The following is an 18,701-nucleotide window of genomic DNA, read 5'->3' as shown; positions in this document are numbered from 1 at the left end:
ACCAGACTGTGATGCAGTAGGTGAGTATGCTCTCGATCGATGAGCGGTAGAAGGCCAGCAGCAGAGAGGAGTTCAGGTTGTACTTCCTGAGTACTCTCAGGAAATGTAACCGCTGCTGCGCCTTCTTGATGATTGCTGTGGTGTTTTCAGTCCAGGTGAGGTCAGAGGAGATGAGGACGCCAAGGAACCGGAAGGTGTGGACCCTCTCCACACACTCACCGTTGATGTGGAGTGGGGGGGGTCAGTGCTGAGCTTCCTGAAGTTGATGATGATCTCCTTGGTTTTCCTGGTGTTCAGAGCCAGGTTGTTTTCTGAACACCAGGCTACCAGCTTCAGGACCTCCTCTCTGTACGCCGCCTCGTCGCCCCCGGAGATGATTCCTACCACGGTGGTGTCGTCCGCGAACTTGACAATCAAGTTGCTGTTGTTGGCAGGACTACAGTCGTGGGTGTAGAGGCAGTACAGGAGGGGGCTCAGCACGCAGCCCTGTGGGGAGCCGGTGCTCAGTGTCCGTGTGGAGGAGAGGTGGGGGCCGAGTCTCACAGTCTGGGGCCGGTTCGTGAGGAAGTCCTTTATCCAGGCACATGTGAGGGGGGGGAGGCCGAGAGTGATGAGTTTGGTGATGAGAATATCCGGGATTATTGTATTGAAAGCAGAACTGTAATCCACGAAGAGCATCCGGACGTAGCTCTGCTGTTGCTCCAGATGTGACAGTGCTGAGTGGAGGGCTACGGCGATAGCATCTTCAGTGGATCTGTTGGTCTGATATGCAAACTGGTAGGGGTCGAAGCCTGGGGGGAGATAGTCCTTGATGTGCTGAAGGACCAATCTCTCCAAGCACTTTGTGATTACCGGTGTGAGAGCCACAGGGCGATAATCATTCAGGCTTGTGGTAGGAGACTTCTTCGGTACTGGGATGATAGTAGCGGATTTCAAACAGGATGGGATGACTGCCTGGGCCAGGGAGAGGTTAAAGATTATGGTGAAGATGTGTGTGAGCTGGAGGGCACACGCTTTGAGAACCTTCCCTGGTACTCCGTCTGGGCCAGCAGCCTTCTTGGGGTTCACTGCCAGGAGCACCCGTCTGACCTCGTGCTCGCTGACAGTGAGTGTGGGGGTGCAGGGACTGGAACTGGAGGGAAGAGAGGGAGGGGGGGGGGCGGGCAGGGGGCAGGGCAGGGGCTGATGAGTGTTGCTGTGATGTCTCAAAGCGAGCAAAGAAGCAATTTAGCTCCTCTGCTAGCGTCGCACTCAGATCTCCTGTTGTTGTAGTAGGGCAGCCTCTGTAGTTCGTGATGTCATGAATGCCCTGCCACACCGCCCGTGAGTTGTTGCTAGACAGGTGGGACTCTATCTTCCTCTTATGGTCCGCTTTGGCTTTTTTAATGCTTCTCTTCAGATCCGCCCGAGTAGTTCTACATAGGGCTTCGTCTCCGGACCTGAAGGCAGCATCGCGGGCTTTGAGGAGTGTACGGACCTGACTGGTCAGCCAGGGTTTCTGGTTGGGAAAAACACGAATGTTTTTATCCACAGTCACATTTCCGATGCAGAACTTGATGTAGTCCAGTACCGTACTCGTGAAGGTTTCCATACTATGGAATATACTCTTTGTAGCCAACCGAGCCTACGTGTTTTTGACGCAATGTTAGAGCTGTTATAAACATTGGAGATATGCATATATTTCTCTTGAAAATGTATATCTCTGCCGTCTTTGGCCTTATTGCTATGAATGCATCACCATATAGTCCCACAGTCACCTGGTACATGTGTGCCAAGTTCGCAGCTTTTACCAGTTCCTGCACCAAATATTTTGGAGTGTGACCGTATGGGTTGCGATTTGAAAGTTGTTCATCATGACGAGTTGAGTTTTAGGCATATTGCACCTTTCTAGTGGTAATGGCAGCCTGTTGAAATGCTGCACTTCCAGGCCTTGTTATAGCGCCACCTATGTGTTATTCTGGCCCGTCTTTTGATTCCCTTATTCATTTTACGAGTTCTACAAGCCTGCCAATTTTTATTACTTTTGGAGCCAAAAAGTCAGGAAAATAATAATACTAACGAATACAATAGGGTTCCTACATTTTTCGTAGGACCCCTAATACACACACACACACACACACACTCAGAACAGCTATTCTATATTTTATCTCAAATGTATTCAAACTTGATCTCATTAGCTATTTGTTGAACTCTACTTTGTTGAACTTTAACCATTTTAAATGTTTTAAATGGTGTGCGTGTTTACATTGTCTATTCCATTTAGACTCTGTTCGAAACCCATTCACTTCATTTTGCCATTTCACTAAATTACTTACATATTTTCAACCTCACTTTGCACTACAGCACACACCTTTTTCTGCAGGAAATTCATTTTCTAGTTTCAGTTATGTTTTCCTCCTCCAGCCGTGGTTTCTTGGAAACCACATGTGTTGCCTATTATGTCAGAGGCCCCTCCTAACCTCTGCCTGCTCTTAAACAGGCTTTCCTGTCACATTCACATTCAGTCTTTCAGCAGACGCTTGTACCAAATCAACTTCCAAAGCATCAACATCAGCAAAGCAACAAAATGTAAGGACTGCCCTTGAAGTGCATATATTATTGAAGATATCTATAGGAATGATACCCTAACCCTAACCCTGATATTGATTCTAAGGTGGTCCAAGGAGAGCAGCTGCCCCCCAAATGCAGTTTCATCGACTTTAACTGCAGAAACCTACCTAATGTGAGTAGTGGGTGAAATAAGTCTAACATCGTCTGACTCTCTTGCGAAGGAGCACTGGGCCTTCTCCATTCCTGTACTGGGGCTTATCACAGATATTTACGAATTGTGGTTTGAGTCTAATTTAATATTCTAATATTGCAGGTTGTATTAGTTAGCTTAGTAGCAAGGTATGGAGGACATTATCAATGTTTAGTCCAATGGATATATATGTAAAACCAATTAATACTGAATAACAATGGCTAGATGCAATTTCTTTATTTTCCTCTTCATTTGTAGATATATTTATTTATATACAAATTGATATCCGCTTGTGTTCACTTATACATTTATTTATATACACTTATACATTTTTGCAACGTATACCATTTCTTGTTTAATTTATTTCCATGTTTATTAATTTCCCTGTTGATTTATTTCAACATTTATTAATATCGTAGAGCAGGAACAGGAAGGACCCTAACCCTAACAGGAAGAGCCACAAACACAACTTCTGACGATTTCAACCTCAATGTTTGTGTTGTGACATTTATTTCTAAAATGAATGCAACCAATGTCATATCTAACCCTAACCCTAAATGAGCACTTGACAGAGTGGACAGCGGAACATGACTGTGGTTCCTTTTCTGTGTAATTGAGTTTTTCTCCCTGACCTCCCAGGCAAAAAAGTGAATAAACATAGAATTGCTTTCTGAATATTCAAATAATACGAATATTTCTTATTCTTAAAGGAATGCCAAGGAAGCTGTTAAAAAAGCCTTTCAAAACCAGGACTTGGAATCTGCTGTAAAAATTGCAAAAAAGTATTTGGAAGATAGAAAAAATATTCCACTGAACATTGCCATCACAGGAGAGAGTGGATCTGGAAAGTCCACATTTGTAAATGCCTTCAGGGGGATAGACAACTCTGATGATGGAGCGGCCGAGACTGGTGTTGTGGAAACGACCAAGAAGCCTGAGTCTTACCAACATCCAATACACCCAAATGTTACATTATGGGATCTCCCGGGAATCGGAACCACCAAATTCCCAGCTGATAAGTACCTGGAGTATGTTGAGTTTGAAAAGTTTGATTTTTTTATCCTCGTATCAGCTGATCGCTTCAGAGAGAATGATGCCATGCTGGCTCAGAAGATCAAGAAAATGGGTAAGAAGTTATTCTTTGTCCGCTCTAAGATTGACCACAATCTACATGATGAGAAAAGGAGCAAGAAGACGTACGATGAAGAAAAGACACTTCAGCGAATCAGGAAAAACTGCATTCAAGGTTGGCTTTTCTGAGTTATTATGGTGACTGTGAATGTGAATTATTTCTCACATTTTTCAAAGGAGCACTTCTCAATGTTTCATTATATTTATATATTCATGTTCCTTGAATTAGATCAAATATATGTATATGACTACGCTATGCTGAGTCTCAGTAAAGTCTGATACAGTACAGTTTAAACATGTATTCCCACACACCTTTCTAACCACAGTATGTTCTACCTGTATTCCATTTCCAACAGGACTTGAAGAACAAGGTGTGGCGTCTCCTCAGGTCTTCCTGGTGTCTAGTTTTGATCTCCATTTGTACGACTTCCCTGCCCTCCAGGAGACCATGGAGAGAGAGCTTCCTTCACACAAGAGAGATGTTCTGATCTCAGCCCTTCCCAACATCTGCAAAAGCACCATTTACAAGAAGAAAGAGGTTTTCCGTTCACAAATATGGCAACATGCTTTACTGTCTGCACTTGTAGCAGCTGTACCTATCCCAGGGCTTTCCATTGCTGCTGATGTAGGCATCCTGGCCAAGGTTCTTCAAGACTATTTGCTTGGGTTTGGTCTTGATAAAAAGTCGGTGGAGAAACTTTCCAGTGATAAAGCAATACCTTTAGATGATTTAATGGCAGTGTTGAAATTTCATTGTTCTGGAAAGAATGTCACTAATGATCTTGTTATTTTCTTACTGAAATCTTTAACATGTTTTACGATTGCTTTGGTAGCAGAGGAAGGTTTAAGTTGGATTCCTTTCGTTGGATCCCTAATAGCGGCTGGAATTTCTGCCACTACCATTTACACATTTTTGAGTTCTACTCTTGACAGCCTAGCTGTTGACGCAGAAAATATTATGATGAAGGCATTGGACATTGAGTAATGTCAGGTCATGCTCTAGCGTTTAGCGATGAGGAACAATGAACAAAACAACCTAAAAAACGAAAACACAATAAGGTTAATTTCAATAGTCATTAGTAGAAAGTGTTTTTGTTCATGTCTGATGAGTTTAGTTGAATTACTGGTGAACCATGACATTAGGAAAATGATTGGTTTTAATGGGCATGATATGTCCAGGCCTGTATTATCCACAGCAGGGCTAACAGGGCCAGTGCCCAGGGGCCCACGGCCACGACAAGGCTCTGAACCCAAAGACCAATTCTAATAAAATTATTTTATATTGAAAAATAGATATTTGTACAATCACTGGAGGAGAGAATGGATATGTTGTTATATTCTAATAGATAAAAGCTTTATTAACAATTACAGCTGCTGAGATGGATAACACTGAGGCATAACAGTATAACAAATCTTATTTCTCTGTCTTTCTATTTCATCTCATTATCAATACCATGATACATTGAACTTACTTTTTTGTTTGATCTGATGCCAAGTTCAATTGTATTTCCTTTAGCCAATTAATGAAAATATTATTTGTTTATATTTTGATTATTACATTTGTATTAAGTTGTATTATTAAACCGTGATAAAACTGAAAATGTAATTAAAATCAAAAGGTTTTGTGATTATAAGCCTCCAATAGATTGTAAACTCAATCGCTAGCTCCAAATGTTAGACCTTCTAGCGCCCTCCTCTGTCCTTTCCGGCAGGGACATTGTGCGGGTAGCAAGGGTCCCAAGTACCCCTGACTGCAGCCCGCAGACGGAGCCCACATTGAGGGGCGTGCACTCAGCCCACATTGAGGGTTGAGCAGATTTCCGCTGCCGCCATAGGCTAATGCTCTTGTTAATGTGAGAGTAATGGTAATACAGCGGGATAAATAATATATAATACAATATCCATTGTAATAATAATACAGCGGGAGCCCACGCTGTTAATTAAATTATAGAAACAGGTGGCACGGGAGTATAGTGACTGGCTATCTTTCTTGCTGCGTACCAGGGACCTATTATAAAGTTAAGCATAGCCTAAACGACTTGTTTAGTGATATCAAAATAAGAGTCCTGCATGCAACCATAGATGTATCGAGATTTCTCGTCCGCGCTGCTAATAATATGATACATAATGATTTTATGAAAGGATTCTGCTCTATGGCATGCTCCTTTATAATGTGGTATTTTCTCAACATTAGGCCATATGCAAAATAAACAATTAACGAAGACATTGAGTGTGTGCGTGCGTGCTCACGTAAATTGTCCCTCTGCAAGTTTTGAGCAAAAGGTATCAATTGTAGGATAATTATCCTACAATTGAATTGGTTTACTTTATATAACAGGGATACAACCTAAATACATGGAATGAAACGTGATACTGTATTCATAACAATTGAATTAAAGCTACATGTGTGACGCACATTGAATTACACCAATCTCAGGAACTCTAACAACTGTCTTTTTATTGAACAGAATAATGTAAAAATAACAAAAAATTTAAAAGAAACAATGTCTCAAATGTCTACTCACAAGAGGCAAACACTTTCAGGTTTCTCTTGTCAAACATCTCCACACAGAACATTTCGTAATCATTCTTTGATTTAAAGAAGAAGCACAACGGTTCAATCTTATTCTGGCTTTCTTCCAGGTCCCTGCAGTCATCGGACCTCAGCTCTGTTGATGCTGCCTCCAGCTCTTCACCTTTCATCCCAATGATCATTGGGAGAGAAAAGCTGTCAGTGAAGGACTGCAACCGGCACCACGCTGCTGCCTCAATTGCCCAACTTCAGGAAAACATCATCTTCCTTGCAGAAGAAAGAAAAATGATGTGTCTGTACTTGACAAAAACACAATCATTTACATCCTACTCTCCCAAAACCACACAATGGTATGCTAACAAAGGCTACTACTACTGATGAGTTTTCAGTGATGAACAAAACTATTAAACTATAACCACTGGGGTGACTGGAGGGGCCACTGGGGTGACTGGAGGGGCCACTGGGATGACTGGAGGGGCCACTGGGGTGACTGGAGGGGCCACATGTCTCTCTGGAGGGGCCTGTGGGGTGTCATGAGATTCCAGGTGCTTTAAGAGATGTTTTCGGTTTATAATTGTAATTGCACAATTATAACAATGAAAGTGGCTAGTCTTCCTGCAACCTAAACCGCACTTTATGATCGTGAACTCTGAAAGAAGAAATATACAAGATATACAATACAATTAATAAAAACTGCTTTCATTACGGACATATTTTAGATTGTGTATTTAAAATGGTATCAAATATATATAATAATAATAAAAAAAATTAAGAAAATGTACCTCTGTATTTAACCGAGGCATGGCATTTAATATGATGGTCGATCTCATATTTTGACCGCTGCTGTCCAGCTGTATTTCAGGGCTCTCGCCATCCACAATTACACTGACGTGTCTCTAAAAGTCAAAGAAAACCAGTATAAACATAAAAGCAGTTTTCTACAAAAAAACATTGCAGCGTTTCGGTTTTCTATTTTTCGGCTGCTTTGTATAAGATGGCTTGTGCATATACACAATGTAATTAGACTAAAATCATATTGATATTCGATTTCTGTGGACTCTTATGAACATTTCAAGACCCAACATGAAGTATCAACTCATTGCTAAGGATATCCACAACGACAATAAAGAATGCACCAAGGGAGGGGGAGGGTGAGGGGGGCTATTTTGACTAAGACACTAGGATATATTTGATCTATATTCGCTAAACATATTTATTCCACCGAATGGTTGACATTGGTTGACATTCCTGAGATTCTAAGCTTTCAAACGGTGTATGACATGACTATATCACTCAACCTTATGATGCCGAAAATTGATCTAGCATGTTGGGGGGGAAGGGGTGGTGTAACTAAAACTTGCCCGCCGGCGGGATTTGACGATTAAAGACCGGGTAAACCAAGAATAATTATGGGTTTTGAGTTTATAATACCACAGGAAAATATATTATTAACCACCCTGCCAAATTTGAAGGACTAAAGAAATCGCGAAGTATATAAAATTATGCTTCAAAGTTGATGAAAAATGAGCAGTAATCCCTGGCTCAGGACGGTGGGGGCGTGTGCGCTGCAGGCCAGGAAACCACGCCCATCACCGGAGAGAGACCGTCTTCGGTCGGAAACTTAAATAAAGTAAACGAACCGTTAACGTTACGTTTCCCACTGTGGCATCCAGGGAAGATGCACCAACGAGGTTGAAGAGGCATAACGGGCAAGCTAGCTGCAAACTGACAATTCAAACCAGACTCGTGAGCGGTAAAACCATAGACGGGTGAAACCACAGAATGCTAGTGCGCGGTTAATGTATTTATACCTAGAGGGCAGCAGGGGGCGGGTCTACATCGAAGACGGCTTTACGTAAAGCGGTCTTCGATGTAGACCCGCCCATTTTAAACCTGCACACAGAACATTCTCTGAGGCCTAGCTCCTCAAGGAAATGATGAATGGGAAAAATATTTTTTACATGTTTTGAGGGACACATTTAAGGCCTAATTAATATGATAAGAAGAAAAATACTGAATTTGGTTTACCCGGTCTTTAAGTAGTTAACAAGACACAATACACAATGGCAGGAATATTACTAAATATATTAAGCATTTTGACAGTCTCACTAACTTGCATGTTTCATGTGTCGAACAGCATCTTTCTTCTTTTCTTCATTTATATAGAAGTCGTTTCTGAGTTGACCCCGTTCGCCTGAACTCAATGTGGACTGAGTGCCCGCCCCTCAATGTGGACTAAGTGCACGCCCCTCAATGTGGACTGAGTGCACGCCCCTCAATGTGGACTGAGTGCACGCCCCTCAATGTGTGCTCCGTCTGCGGGCTGCAGTTGGGGTGGCGGTGTATTTTGTATAGTTGACGTTTCAGACACCACCACCGAGACGTTAAGTTGATTGGTTAACGAATTTCTGTGCATATTGTGTGAATTACCATTAAAACCTAACCTGTAGTTTTTCATGAATTATATTAAAACCATACCCTGATACCCTGCACACGGCGATCAGGGGACGTTGATTTCTGGGTTGGTGGGCAAAGTCTTCATCACGACACAAAAGTTACTATTAAACCAGAATACTAAATCTGACAATGAATTGGGACTTATTGTTATCTTACAGTAAAATAATTAAGCTATAGTTTAGGCCTGGCTATTTATGTAGGTCTAGGTCATTAGGCGAACTTGATTAGACTCCAACGATTGCCTGCGATACGCTGTTGACGACAGCTTCGTTGTAAAGGATTATGATGTCCAAAGGTGGAGCAAAAAATGTGAAGCGGATGGGAGTTTAATCCGGTCGTCTTTCGGGAAGATAAAGATGACTGACGCTTTGCAAAGCGGAGTCTTTGCTTTCGGACTTGTCAAATCTTGGAACAACTGAATGGGCAGCGGTGGATGGTTTTACTCAGATTTGATTGATTCGTTAGTTTAGAATTACTTTCATGGCAATATTTAAAAGATAAATAAGACGCGAACTGGGACATGGCGAAGCTTCTGCTGCATATTGGTAAGGCTATATTTCAGTAAATATTCTAGGCTACTATATTTCCGATTTAAAGTGTACATTTGTTTATCTTAACTTTTAACCAGTGCACGGAACTTTCCCCTCTCCCCCTGCCAATTGCTCCTCTTTCCTATCCTTCTCTCTTCTCCTCTCCCCCTCAATCTCTCTTCCCTTTTATCCCATCCCTCTCCTCTCTCTCTCTCTCTTCGCTCCTATTCCCTCCACTCCTCTCCTCTCCCCCTCTATCTCATCCTGTCCTACTCCCCCTCCCCTCCCACTCCTCCTCCCCTCTCCCCCTTCTTTCTCCTCTCCTCTCCTCTCCCACTCCCCTCCCCTCCCCTCCCCTCCCACTCCTCTCCTCTCCTCACCCACTACCCTCCCACTGCCCTCCCACTCCTCTCCTCTCCCACTACTCTCCCACTGCCCTCCTACTCCTCTCCTCTCCCACTGCCCTCCCACTCCCCTCCTCTCCCACTGCCCTCCCACTCCACTCCTCTCCCACTGCCCCCACTCCTCTCCCACTCCTCTCCTCTCCCACTCCTCTCCTCACCCACTGCTCTCCTCACCCACTGCTCTCCCCCTCCCCTCCCACTCCTCCTCCCCTCTCCCCCTTCTCTCTCCTCTCCGCTCCCACTCCTCTCCCACTGCCCTCCCACCCCTCTCCTCACCCACTCCTCTCCCATTGCTCTCCCCTCCTCTCCTCCTTTCAGCAATTACTACCCTCATGTCAGAGTTATCTGGCACCACAACAACGACAAAAAAAGCTCAAGGTAACCCTGGAGACAAATTCTTTGTTTGATATGTGTTGTAATTAGATAGATAGATAGATAGATAGATAGGAACTTTATTAGTCCCTCAGGAAGGTTCACTCAGGAAATTGCACTTCCAGCAGCAGAAAACACCATGTTACAATAGAATATGAGTTAAAAACTAGTACAAATGCAAAAAAATTGATATACAGGGAAATAATATACAAGAAGAAATTCTATACATTTACATGAGAGAGTGGGTAAATGGGTTCAGACATTATCATACATCATACATATTGGTTATAATCATTATATACTTATTGGTAATTATTGGTTTAGAGGGAAGGTTTAAGCAGTGCTGCATTTGGTCGTCAAGTCTCTATGGATATGATGAGGAGAGGGTATTTGCCTTTCACCTACAGTGTCCATCTTAGCTCTAAACGGTAGCCGGGTGCGGTTTAAAACCAAGATGGCCGCTACAGGTGAAGACTGCTCTTCACAAGGGTTGTTGAAGCTGTGTGTTTGGCCTCCTGTGGGCGTTCTAGTGAAAAACAACTCGGGGGTGACTCCAGCCGGGCAGTGCGGGGACTGGGTGAAGGAGCACAGCGGCGGCTCTTTCACCTCACCCAACTACCCCGAGAAATACCCTGCCGACAGGGAATGCATCTACATCATAGAAGGTGAGGCTGCCCACTGGGGTAGAGGTGTTTTTGAATGATATGGTTTGATATGGATGAGGACATTCGATTTTACTGGGTGTTTCTGACCCCCGGTCAAAACACTCATTGTGTCATTGTGTTCTCCCTTCTCACACACACACACACACCCGCACGTACACACAAACACACACACACACACACACACACACACACACACACACACACACACACACACACACTCTGTCGCACATCATTGCTTTCTTTCTCTCTCACACATGCAAAACACCTCTTTACCCCTCTCTCTCCTCCTCTCTCTCCCCCTCTCTCCCAAACCCTCTCTATCCCCCTATCTCTCATTCTTTCCCCCTAACCCTCTCTCTCCCTATCTCTCTCAACCTCTCTCTCTCTCCCTAACCCTCTCTCTCCTTCTCTCTCTCAACCTCTCTTTTCTTCTTAACACTCGCAAAGCACCTCTTTACCCTCTCTCTCTGTCTGTCTCTCTCTCTCTCTCTCTGTCTCTCTCAACCTCTCTCTCTCTCCCCCTCCCTAACCCTCCCTCTCTCCCTCTCTCACCCTGTGTGTGTCTCTCTCTCTCACACCCCGTGCCTCCCCAGCGTCTCCCCGTCAGTGCATCGACCTGTTCTTCCTGGAGCGCTACTCCATCGAGCCGTCCTGGGACTGTAAGTTCGACCACATCGAGGTGCGGGACGGGCCCTTCGGCTTCTCGCCCATCATCGGCCGCTACTGCGGCCAGCAGAGCCCCGCCTACGTGCACTCCAGCGGCCGCTACCTCTACATCAAGTTTGTGTCGGACGGAGAGCTGGAGGCCACCGGCTTCTCCGCCCGGTACAACTTCACCCAAGGTGAGGGGTCAGAGGGGGGTGGTGTGCAATCATACCATGTTGAGAGAGAGAGAGAGAGAGAGAGAGAGAGAGAGAGAGAGAGAGAGAGAGTAAAAAGACGAGGGAGAGGGAAAGAGTGGGGGGGAAAAGGAGAAAAGACAGGGCAGAAGGAGAGAGAAGTAGAATGATGAATGATGAGAAGAGAGAGAGTAAGAGAGAGAGAGAGTGGGGCATTCATTTCAGAGAATGATTGTGTTGTGTGTTGTGTTAAATCGCTCAATCAGCCTACTCCCTTCTGAAGCATCCCTTCCAGGCTATCATACACTTTTTTTTCAAAATGTTTCAAACTTCACTGGTTCAAAGCTCAAGCAGAATCTCACAAAAAACGAATACATTTTCTTGCCTATCTTTTAAACAAACAGAGGGTCCCTCATGCAAAAAAAAGAGAAAGAAATGGCAGTGTTCATTCCTATCTATATTTGGATTTCATATTTATTTGGCACGGACGCTTCGGCCTGTTAGCCTTCCTCGGCTCCCTATATTTTTTAACAGTGTATGTGATGTCAATAAGAATATAGAATAGGAATATGAATATAAATCATGAGACAGTGGGTGACATTGCTGTCGCCTCATCTAGAATGTGATGATCAGCTCACACACGCACACACACACGCACGCACGCACACACGCACGCACGCACGCGCACGCAGAAGAGTTAATGAAAGCTTGTCTTCAGGGGGACAGAGCTTGTCAGCTGGGCAGCTTAAAGGGAGACCCAGGCAGAGTCTTTACTACCAGCACATTTTTATAAGCCACCTCCATCGACCAAAGGACAACGATTAATCTGATCTCCCATCCTCCATCTCTCCCTCCCTCCACCACTCCTCTCATCCCTCCCTCCACCCGTCTTTCCGTCCCTCCCTGCCTCCTTCTTTCCCCCCCTCCACCCCTCTCTCCATTCCTGCTTACAACCTTCCCTCCACCATTCTCTCCTTCCATCAATCTCTCCCTCCCTCCAAAGCCCTCTCCATCCCTCCCTTCCTCCTTCCCCGCCCTCAGACTCCCTATCTGTCTCTCCTTCCATACGTCCCTCCATATCTCCATCTCTCCGCCCCTCCCTCCATCTCATCCGTCTGTCTTCCACTTACCCATGCCTCTATGCTTCTTATCTATTCTGATTATTCTGTCCTTCCTTTTCCCTTTCACTGGCATGCCTTACTCTGTATACTTCTTTGATTAGGCATCATTTTTGATTCAGCAAAAAAAAAACACACAACAGCAATGAGTAGCGGATGAATCTCTTAAAAGGGAACCGTCACACTCAGGTATTTTCAAATATGATCAGAGTACTTCAACATATGAAACAGAGTTGCCGTCGCAGACCATGATTCGCAGACCTGGGTGAAAACGTTAACGCTAAGTGTGACCACTGGTCATTCGATGAGACATGTGCCTCAGGGCGGATCCCAGCACGGACACCCCCAGCTCCGCCGATTTACATGTCTATTTCCGCGTCTACCTCAGTGCTAATTATAGACAGGCAGACATTAGTTAAATCCCACCTGCGTATTGCATTTGATAGATGTTTTTATCTTTATATCAAATAGGCCTATCAGTTATGATCAGAACTATCAGGCGATATAGCCTATTAGGCCTACCAAGTTAAGTACCAAGTTTGAGGGATTGCACATGGTAAGGCCCACATTGTTGAGGAGATAATGTAGGATATAATAATAATGGCAACAATGACATTAATCTTTCTAGTAATATGAACAAATGAATAATAACAAATCATCAAGCAGGAGAGAACTCTGTCCTGCATATATGGTGACGTGTGTCAGACGCAACAACACACGCATGTATTGTATTGAGTTTTATTTTATAGCCTATTGTTACATGTGACACGCGTATGAAGCAATACTCGTTAATATAAGGAAATAGCCAAGCATGATTTACCATAACCTTTCATTTGCACTGTGTCTTTAAGAGATTATTTTTTCAGACGATTAGACAAGGCAGTTGTTCGTCTGTTTACATCCAATGTCATGAGTCCTGCCTGCCTTCTTGCCAAATGCTAATCTCCTACCTAATTCCACTCATCAGGAGGGAACTAATTTCCTCTCATACACACACATACACACACATACACACACACATACGCAGACATGTACGCACGCACGCAAGCACGCACACACACGCACACACACACACACAGACACAGACACAGACACAGATGCACGTGCACGTGCACGCATACAAACAAGCATGCCCACACACGCTCACTCAGTGACCAGCCAAAGCAAAGGTAAGCCCTTGGACGGATTAACAAGGAGAATTCTGGGTGATTGTTTCATCTGTAATCTCAGCCAGCACATCTTTTTCTATCGAAATGTACCCTGTTGAAAAAAAATCTATTATGATGATGCTATTCACAGTGTATCTGTGGATACCTATTGTAAATCCTGGTTAGTTCTTATTATTTTTATTTGGGAGTGCCCATATCTCAGTGGTGGAATGTTAAAAAGTTTTGAAATTTCTCAACCATATTTTTATTCCGGAAGAGTAGGTCTCCAAATGGTTTGGTGTCGGAATTCCCAATAGGGGCGCTATTATTTTTGGGGGAAAAACATAAAAAAGTTAGTACTTTTTTTTTTCAAGAAATTGTTTTAATTGTGTAAAAGGTGACCACCTTAAATTAAAAAAAACAATCACATTTGTGAAGTTGTCAGGAAACTAGTTGGGCGCCACATAGAAGCCACCCTCCTTAACACGTGTGTAGAGATTGTGTGTCGATAGCTCAAAAAATGATGTCAGCGTCAATTTGAATAAATGCTAAGCTAAGTGCTAATACTCATTTCCATCGCAAGTCCGCGTTAGAAGGAGGCAGGAACTTGAAACTTGCCAGGAACATAGAGGAAATCACCCTTAACATGTTTAAGACATGTGTGTTCATATCTCATTCCATGATGTCACAGTGTCAATTACAGTGTTTTCTCTTGAGCGTAATGCACCACTCAGTCAGTATGTCGCCTGTGTGTGTGTGTGTGTGTGTGTGTGTGTGTGTGTGTGTGTGTGTGTGTGTCTATGCACGTGGGTTATGGGAGTAAAACATTTTTGCTGAAAAACAAAGACGGAGGCATAGCTACTTAAGGAAGTAAGGAATACAGCTGTGATTCATTTGAAAAGAGGGCCACTGGGATAGGCAGTGCTTGGGCTATGAATACAAGTGTGGCTGCTTGCAGTATTATTATTATTAAAGTAATCTTCGTGCATTAATTTCACTATAGATTCAATTAATTTAGCGCAGTATGATGGTTTTGTGCGGCTTTTATTCAAGTGCAATATCAAAAGAATTGAAACCTAATATAAAATGACGCTGGATAAATCAAGATTAGTTTCTGTATTTATTTTTCTCAGCCCTTCTTCATCACTGGTGAAACCTAATCTGTTTCAGACTAAAATACCGGGATTAATAATCCAGCTACAGATGACATTCAGCAAAGACTTAGAGCTCAATCTCCCATGGTTCTTTATTCCTCAGTTTTTATATTATTCTGTTTTTTTCTGTTATATATATTGTGTTTTGTTCTTTTGGTTGTGCTATGTGTGTTTTCATACTATAACTATACATGTATTTACTGTTTTATTCAATATTTTACCAAATGGCCATTGTCTCTAAAAACACTCATGTCATCTAATGTAACGTCATGCTTCGTCTTCAGATCCAGAATTCAAAGGCCTTGGAGAGCTTCCGCCCCTGCCTTGTGAGTATCACAAACTACTGTCTGTAGCTGCAGTCTAATAGGCCTGCTATATTCTGTACCTGTATAGAGACACCTTGTAAGATGATCTATGTAGCCGTGCCCCAAAGTCTATCTTCATCATCATCATCATCATCATCATCATCATCGTCGTCGTCGTCGTTGTCATCATCATCACAGTAAATCCTTTTAAAGACTTTAAAGACACTATTGTTGACTAGCCTGGTCCTACCAGACTCTCGTACTTAATTAGTACTGAAGGGAAATGAAAATTGAGCGGAAGTACGTAAGCGGGCGGTGCCAGGCTAGTTGTTGACTACACCAGACCGATGTATTGCCAAACTGTTTCTAACCATTTCCCTTATTCGTGCATCACTCTTTTTCGCTTTTCCCTCCCCCCAGTTTGTGACTTTGACATGGTCGGTCCTGACGGCTACGCGGAGTCGGTCGCGATATCAGCAGAGAGTCGGGCCCTGCCCACCGAGGCTGTGGACTGCAGGTGGTACATCCGTGCTCCGCCCAAAGCCAAGGTGAGGATGGGAGTTTTAAGTGTGGGAAGAGGTTGGGTCTGTTGTCGTGATGTCCGTAGTCGTGGCGTCTTAAGTCCGGCGGTTAGCTCTGAGGTTTCTGTATTTGGTGTCTTCTGCATAAGGCATGATGGTGCTTGAATTTTACTTCTGACTGCATTCCTTCCTGAGATATTCACACACCAATGGGGAAGTAGGCCGATGAATCTCATGCATGTTCAATTGTGGACAACGAGTCATGGAAAATATGGTTTCCCGGACTGAAATACAGCCATAACATCACTTGTGTCTGTTGTCTTTAAGGGTAGTAGTTAAGGGTCGCTCCTAGGGTCAAGCACTCACTAAAGAATTTGTCACTTCTTTAGCCTTCGTTGTTTAACAACAAGAATCCCTTGTTGCACTCATCCACCTCAAATGGCCGCCCCATGCTCCGAATAAGGAATAACACACGTCTCATTCCTTCCCAGATCTACCTGCGTTTCCTGGAGTACGAGATGCACAACTCCAACGAGTGCAAGCGCAACTTCGTGGCCATCTACGACGGCAGCAGCTCGGTGGAGCACCTGAAGAACAAGTTCTGCTCCACGGTGGCCAACGACGTCATGCTGGTAAACTCGGTGGGCGTGATCCGGCTGTGGGCTGACGAGGGGAGCCGCAAGAGCCGCTTCAAGATCCTCTTCACCACCTTCCACTCGCGTGAGTCGCGCTCGTGCATGCGGTACCCTTGGCTTTGGACAGATGTCTGCTAAATGACTAAAAGGCTTGGACGTGATGAAAAATGATGAATGATTGGTCCCGCCTTCGTAAGACAGTCCCGCACCCAACAGTTCAGACCCTTTCTGACACACCTATAGGTTTCTTATTGCTTATTGGGAACATAATTTTTATTATGTTCACATCATATTGATATTCATGTAACATCAATCTCACTAAATCAATTGCCATTGCTATTGCATTAGGATTGATTGTGTAATATTGATGTTATATGAATATCAATCATATTCATTAACCCTATTGCCTTTGGAATGGCAGCTCCTTGTGAAGGAGACACGTTCTTCTGCCACAGTAACATGTGCATCAACAACACACTGGTGTGCAACGGTATCCAGAACTGTGTCTACCCCTGGGACGAGAACCACTGTAAAGGTAACAGATGACATCCCACTGCATCCACCCCTCTCTAAATCCTTTTGTTTTACCGTATTTGATTACATCTCATTGTGGACATAGATTTAGTATATACATACTGGGCACTGTCCCTGAGCATAATGTGTTGATTGTCGCTCTGCAAGGTTGACACCACCGTTGAAACATTTCACTTTCCTGCCTCCTTTTTATTTTGTTCTATTTGAAAAATAATTTACTATGACTATGCCTATTCATAGAAAGATAGATATACTGTGTATATAGACAGATCGACAGACAGACAGACACACTGACTGATAGGTACTTCATTCATCCCTGAGGGGTCATTCAGGCCAGAGAGTTGACTTCCTAGTTATACATATCATGAGAAAAGTGTTTAGCCTGTAGGATATAGCATTCACATGATTGGGTCAGCGTTGCTTCTGTCCTCCTCCTATCAGAGAAGAGGGTATCGAGTATCCTGGACACCCTGGACCACACAAACCTGACCATTATCGGAGTGACCATTATCGGAGTGATCATCCTGCTGGTCATCTCCGTCATCATCCAGGTCAAACAGCCGCGCAAGAAATACATCATCCGCAGGTTGGGCCTCTTTTCAATGACTTGGGAGTTGGGGTTCAATTACTTGAGATTTGTTGATTTTCTTTTGTTGCTGAATTTGCCAAAATGATACCCAAAAAAAAATTTCTGAGCAGCTGCTCGAACAAATACACGCTCTTAACAAAACGTGAGAACAACAATCACACAGATCACACACATTCAGATTCCCAGCGGGACTCTGTATGAACATATGACCCTTTTACGAAGTATGTGTGCTCTGTGCGCTCCTCTCCTCCCTCCAGGGATGACTTCGACCCCGCCTTGCTCCACCCGGGGTTCGAGCCGCCGCACTATGAGCTCTGCACGCTGCGCCGCGCCCCGTCCCGCGAGCTCAGTGATGCGGACGCCGTCGCCGACTACGACCGCTTCCACAAGCTGCTGCGTTCGTCCTCCCGCTGCATCCGCGACCACCACTGCGGCTCGCAGCAGGGCAGCATGCACGGCAGCGTGCACGGGAGCGTGCACGGCAGCCGCAGCAACCTGAGCCTGCGGGATGGCTCTGCCTCCGTCTTGACCGATGGAGGCGGGCCTCTGGGTCTGGCTCCGCCCCCGCCCCCTCCTCCTCCTCCTCCTCCACCACCGCCGCCTCTGCCGTTGCCCACGGCGATGCTGTTGGCCCAGCAGTCGCCGCGCAATGGCATGTTGCGCCACACCGCGCCGGTGGGCCGACGCAGCGTCATGGTGATGAACCACGAGGACGAGGATGAGGAGGAGGAAGAGGAGGAGGAGGAGGAGGATGAGGAGGAGCTGATGATGGAGGACGACGGTGTGCATCACAGAGCGCCGCATCACCACCTCCACCACCAGCACCACCACCCCGGGCAGCAGTTCCACCACCAGGGCTTCTTCCAGGGCATGGAGCAGAGCCACGCCCCGCACCATGGAATGTCCAACGAATTCTAGGTGGAGGTGGTGGAGGAGGAGGAGTAGGAGGAGGTGGAGGAGGAGGTATTGGAGGATGAGGAGGAGGAAAGGGATGAGGATGAGGAGGACAAAGATGTATATAATTCC

General features: G+C 44.6%; 2 protein-coding genes across 2 annotated transcripts; both read left to right on the top strand.

Annotated features, from left to right (window-relative positions):
- Positions 1–2,493: 2,493 nt before the first annotated feature.
- LOC311360919 (interferon-inducible GTPase 5-like) lies at positions 2,494–6,182 on the top strand. Its single transcript, XM_084481035.1, has 4 exons — positions 2,494–2,568; positions 2,654–2,722; positions 3,451–3,986; positions 4,228–6,182. Coding segments are annotated over exons 1-4 (1,236 nt in total). The 5' UTR covers positions 2,494–2,566; the 3' UTR covers positions 4,857–6,182.
- Positions 6,183–9,297: 3,115 nt separating this feature from the next.
- On the top strand, positions 9,298–18,593 carry LOC311361258 (neuropilin and tolloid-like protein 1; the record flags this gene model as incomplete). The annotated part of the gene is made up of 10 exons (XM_084481441.1): positions 9,298–9,406; positions 10,114–10,173; positions 10,698–10,832; positions 11,426–11,674; positions 15,376–15,417; positions 15,817–15,944; positions 16,409–16,637; positions 16,974–17,087; positions 17,528–17,672; positions 17,933–18,593. Exons 1-10 carry the CDS (start codon positions 9,382–9,384, stop codon positions 18,591–18,593), a joined length of 1,788 nt encoding a protein of 595 aa, XP_084337567.1. The 5' UTR covers positions 9,298–9,381.
- Between the last annotated feature and the right edge of the window lie 108 nt (positions 18,594–18,701).

The sequence above is a fragment of the Micromesistius poutassou genome (genome assembly GCF_964030765.1).
Source record: "Micromesistius poutassou genome assembly, chromosome: 16".
Classification (NCBI taxonomy): domain Eukaryota; kingdom Metazoa; phylum Chordata; class Actinopteri; order Gadiformes; family Gadidae; genus Micromesistius; species Micromesistius poutassou.
The sequence above is the reverse complement of the archived record's forward strand: the minus strand, read 5'-3'. Positions and strand labels throughout refer to the sequence as shown.